At 42.1% G+C, this 3,526-nt stretch overlaps 1 protein-coding gene across 1 annotated transcript; it reads left to right on the forward strand.

Moving 5' to 3' along the window:
• The first annotated feature begins 1,840 nt into the window (after window positions 1-1,840).
• Window positions 1,841-2,987, forward strand: LOC121972422 (reticulon-like protein B2). The gene is made up of 4 exons (XM_042524093.1): window positions 1,841-1,929; window positions 2,108-2,249; window positions 2,331-2,400; window positions 2,493-2,987. Exons 1-4 carry the CDS (start codon window positions 1,841-1,843, stop codon window positions 2,696-2,698), a joined length of 507 nt encoding a protein of 168 aa, XP_042380027.1. The 3' UTR covers window positions 2,699-2,987.
• Window positions 2,988-3,526: the final 539 nt, after the last annotated feature.

Consider the following 3,526-nt stretch of genomic DNA (forward strand, 5'->3'; position numbering starts at 1 on the left):
GCCACATATACATCGGCCAACACGGCTGGAACAATAACAATAATATAAGGTAATCACCCACACTGTTAATAATTAACAAACTAGAACAGTGATAAAAAGACTCAAAAACAACCCTATTCAACTACACCCAAAAAGCTCAAAACCAATATCCTACTCCACTACACTCATAAAACACAAATCACAACGAACTTACCTCTTCTGCCATCAAGGCAGGCATGTAGGAAAACATATCCAATCCAAACCCATCGACAAATAAAAATCCATACAAGATCCAAATGTATCAAAATAGAACAAGTCTAATAAAGAATAAACCAAAAGATCAATACACGTCCTCGTGGACTGCAGGGGACTAGCGACTGGAACTCTCCGGACAGCATCAACCTGAAAATAACAACGGAGGAGGGTGTGAGTCCAACACTCAGCGGGTAACAACTGATATGCATAATAAAGAAAATAACAACCAGCACTAATCATGCGTATAGTCTCCTGATACAAGAAGGATAAATGCAACTGAAACAAGCAGGAGAAAACTGTACTAACCAGGACTAGGGTATAAGTACAACAGGGTCGTCAGACCGAGAGTGTCATAAATCCTGTATGCATGTCAATCATATGCATCCATATAAATGCAGCAAGTAAATACAGCAAACACAAGTAATAAATGCATCATGCATATGATGCAAATGTCATGGTCACCCCTGACGTCAGTCAGCCATCTCACACACAATGGTGAGACCGAGTGGGTAGAGCTGTGACAACCGCGCACTCTGCCATCACTGCTCCTGATGAGTGACCGAGTGGACGGGATGCTGTCGCGATACACCTATCCTCCTACCCCAAATCATAAATGGGGGAGCTCAATGGTCACATCTCCCGGTACACGATGACGAGGAGCAATCTCTACCGGCTACCACGCTGCGTCACACTACCCATGAGCGGACCAACGGAGCCAAACAAAGTCCAACCGCCTGCCGGCTACCACGCTGCTACACTAAACCAACGAAGCCAAACAGATCAGAATTGTCTGTCGGCTACCACGCTAAGTCACCGGACCAACGGAGCCTAACAGCAGAACTGTCACACACCTGTCTGATATACCACTAACCCATGAGTGGTGGTGTATACAGATATATGTAACTGGCGATGTGCTCGACAATAATGGAGCAAACTATCCACTACAACAAAATTGTTAAAAGACAACACCATAAAGACAACGGTTTTAGAAGGAACTGTTGTTAATTTGGTAAAAGACAACGGTTTTTGACAAAATCGTTGTCTTGTCAACAGTCTTTGAGCGTCCGAAAAAAATAAAAGACAACAGTTTTGTAAAAACTGTTGTTGTTGACGACTTTTTGTAAAATCAACAACACCTTTTACAACAGTTTTCTAAAACTGTTGTCTTTAAGCACTTTTTTAGGGGGTCAAAGACAACAGTTTTAATAAACCGTTGTCTTTGACTTTATTCTTTCGCCGTTTTCCCCCTTCGTTGTTTTTGTTGTAGCAGTGGTTTGCTTCCCTCTCTCCGAAAATTTTTTGGCGCCCTATTTTCCCCCCTTAGCCTAGCTGAACCCTAAACGTTTCTCCTCATACGATCTTTCTCCTCATACGGCTCTAGGCGAGTGTGGAAGTATGCCTCCTTTTTTAAAACGTGAGGCAGGAGCGTGGGTGGTTGCTGCTGCTTATGCAGATTGCTAGGTAGAGGCGGAGGCGGAGGTGACCCTGGTCGGTAGTTCTACCGGCCGATGCCTGAGACGACTCTTCTCTGGTAGGATTGGTTATGCTCTTCTTCCAATTGAAAGCCACATTTGGAAGAAATGTCTTTTGATTCTTTTCTAGCTGGATGCCTAGAATGCTTGCCCTTGACTATGCCCTCCCTGTCTGCTCCCTAGCTGTTCATGTGTCAAATGTCTCTGCTTGTTCTTGCCGTAGGTTCTGGCTTATCAGATGCAAGTCCAGATCCCGTTGGCACAAAACCCTATCCAAACACTTTTTTTTCCTTTTTCTGTACGACTTGTTTATCTTCATTAAGTCGGCGTTTGTTCGTGCATAATGATCACAGTTGAACATGGAATCCTCGTATTGATTATTTTTGTTTATTTAATGGTAGGTCTTGGCCTCACATTCCTGTGGTGAGCATTCCTGAAGATCTGACAGTGAAAATTGCCCTATCTCTGAAATACGAGATCAACAGGAGTCTTGCTGTTTTAAGGGAAATTGCATTAGGACGCGACCTGAAGAAATTCCTTGCTGTATGCTTCTAAATTTGTTCTGTTAAGAAGATTTGGATATCGATTTTCTTGTATTTGCCCCAATTCATGTTCTGGATACAGGTTATTGCTGGTCTATTGGTTATTTCAATCGTTGGAAACTGCACGAATTTCCTGACATTTTTTTATATCGGTACAACCTTCAAATTTCTTACTTGCCTCCTATTGTATATGCATACCTTTGCTCTAGCAGCTGAAACCTATTCTTTTTATTTTTATTTGCAGTTTTCATCACGCTTCACACCGTGCCTTTCTTATATGACAAACATGAAGACCAAGTTGATGCATTCGGGGAGAAGGCAGCTGCAAAATTCAAGAAGCACTATGCAGTGGTTCACGCCAAGTATCTGAGTAAGATACCAAAAGGGCCATTGAAAGACAAAAAAATCCCAGTAAGACAAAAAAAAAGATGGTATCGCATGGTGTCCTGATGTTCAACGGTAGCTATCTTTTTCGTGCTTTAGTTCCAACTTTCGGTCTCTCAGTGCTGAACCGAGTTACTGGTTTTTGAAACTTGTCGTGTCGTGGCTGGGACCGGTTCTTGTTTTTTTTTGTTTGTTAATGTGGGTTCTCCTAAAATCTTTTGCGGTATTGCAAATATACATGTAATATTTATGCTTGCTTGGAGTGGTGTTAGAATTAGAATTGATGGGTTGGTAAATTATGCAGGGAATCTGAAACAGATAATTAAAGCTTATTGTTTCCTTTTTTTTATCTGTATGCTTTGAATTTGCATATTTGGCTGTGTGCTTGGCTATGGATACTCCTTTTAGTGTCTTCTTTTAGTGAAGTTTGAGGATCTGTAATCGATTCTTGCCACATCTTGATTGCAATTTTCAGAGACTATAAATTCTGGTCCTTACCACATCTTGTTTGTTTGCACCAGCGATGCTTTGGAAACTTATTGCATTTTCTGGTGCTGGGCAATGACATATCTATCTGGTCGTCGCGGCAACGCGGAGCAAGTCAGTCTCAGAAATCTGGGGAGCTGCCGAAGAAACTAGCCTGGCCTACCTCTTTATCGCCTTCATCTAGCAAAGGGTTTGTCGCAATCAAGAATCCAGTAGAAGAGCTATGGCGATCAATGATCCCTGTGATTGGGAGTGCATCAATGATACAACCATCATATTCAGGAACAATCTATCTGAGTGGTCAATGAAACTGAAAACTCTCAGGAGGCTTTACGGGTACTTAGACATATCAGATGGACTCTCAGATGGACTTGAAGTTGGTTTAACTAACTATGCCGCAGGTAACCA

This window comes from Zingiber officinale, chromosome 4A (assembly GCF_018446385.1).
Source record: "Zingiber officinale cultivar Zhangliang chromosome 4A, Zo_v1.1, whole genome shotgun sequence".
Taxonomy (NCBI): Eukaryota; Viridiplantae; Streptophyta; class Magnoliopsida; order Zingiberales; family Zingiberaceae; genus Zingiber; species Zingiber officinale.

Excerpts from the sequence above, each read along its gene's own strand:
- LOC121972422 (XM_042524093.1), top strand. The coding sequence starts at position 1,841 with ATGCCTAGAATGCTTGCCCTTGACTATGCCCTCCCTGTCTGCTCCCTA. Across the intron at positions 2,250-2,330 it reads ACCTGAAGAAATTCCTTGCT|GTTATTGCTGGTCTATTGGT; the intron begins GTATGCTTCTAA and ends TTCTGGATACAG. Across the intron at positions 2,401-2,492 it reads CCTGACATTTTTTTATATCG|TTTTCATCACGCTTCACACC; the intron begins GTACAACCTTCA and ends TTTTATTTGCAG.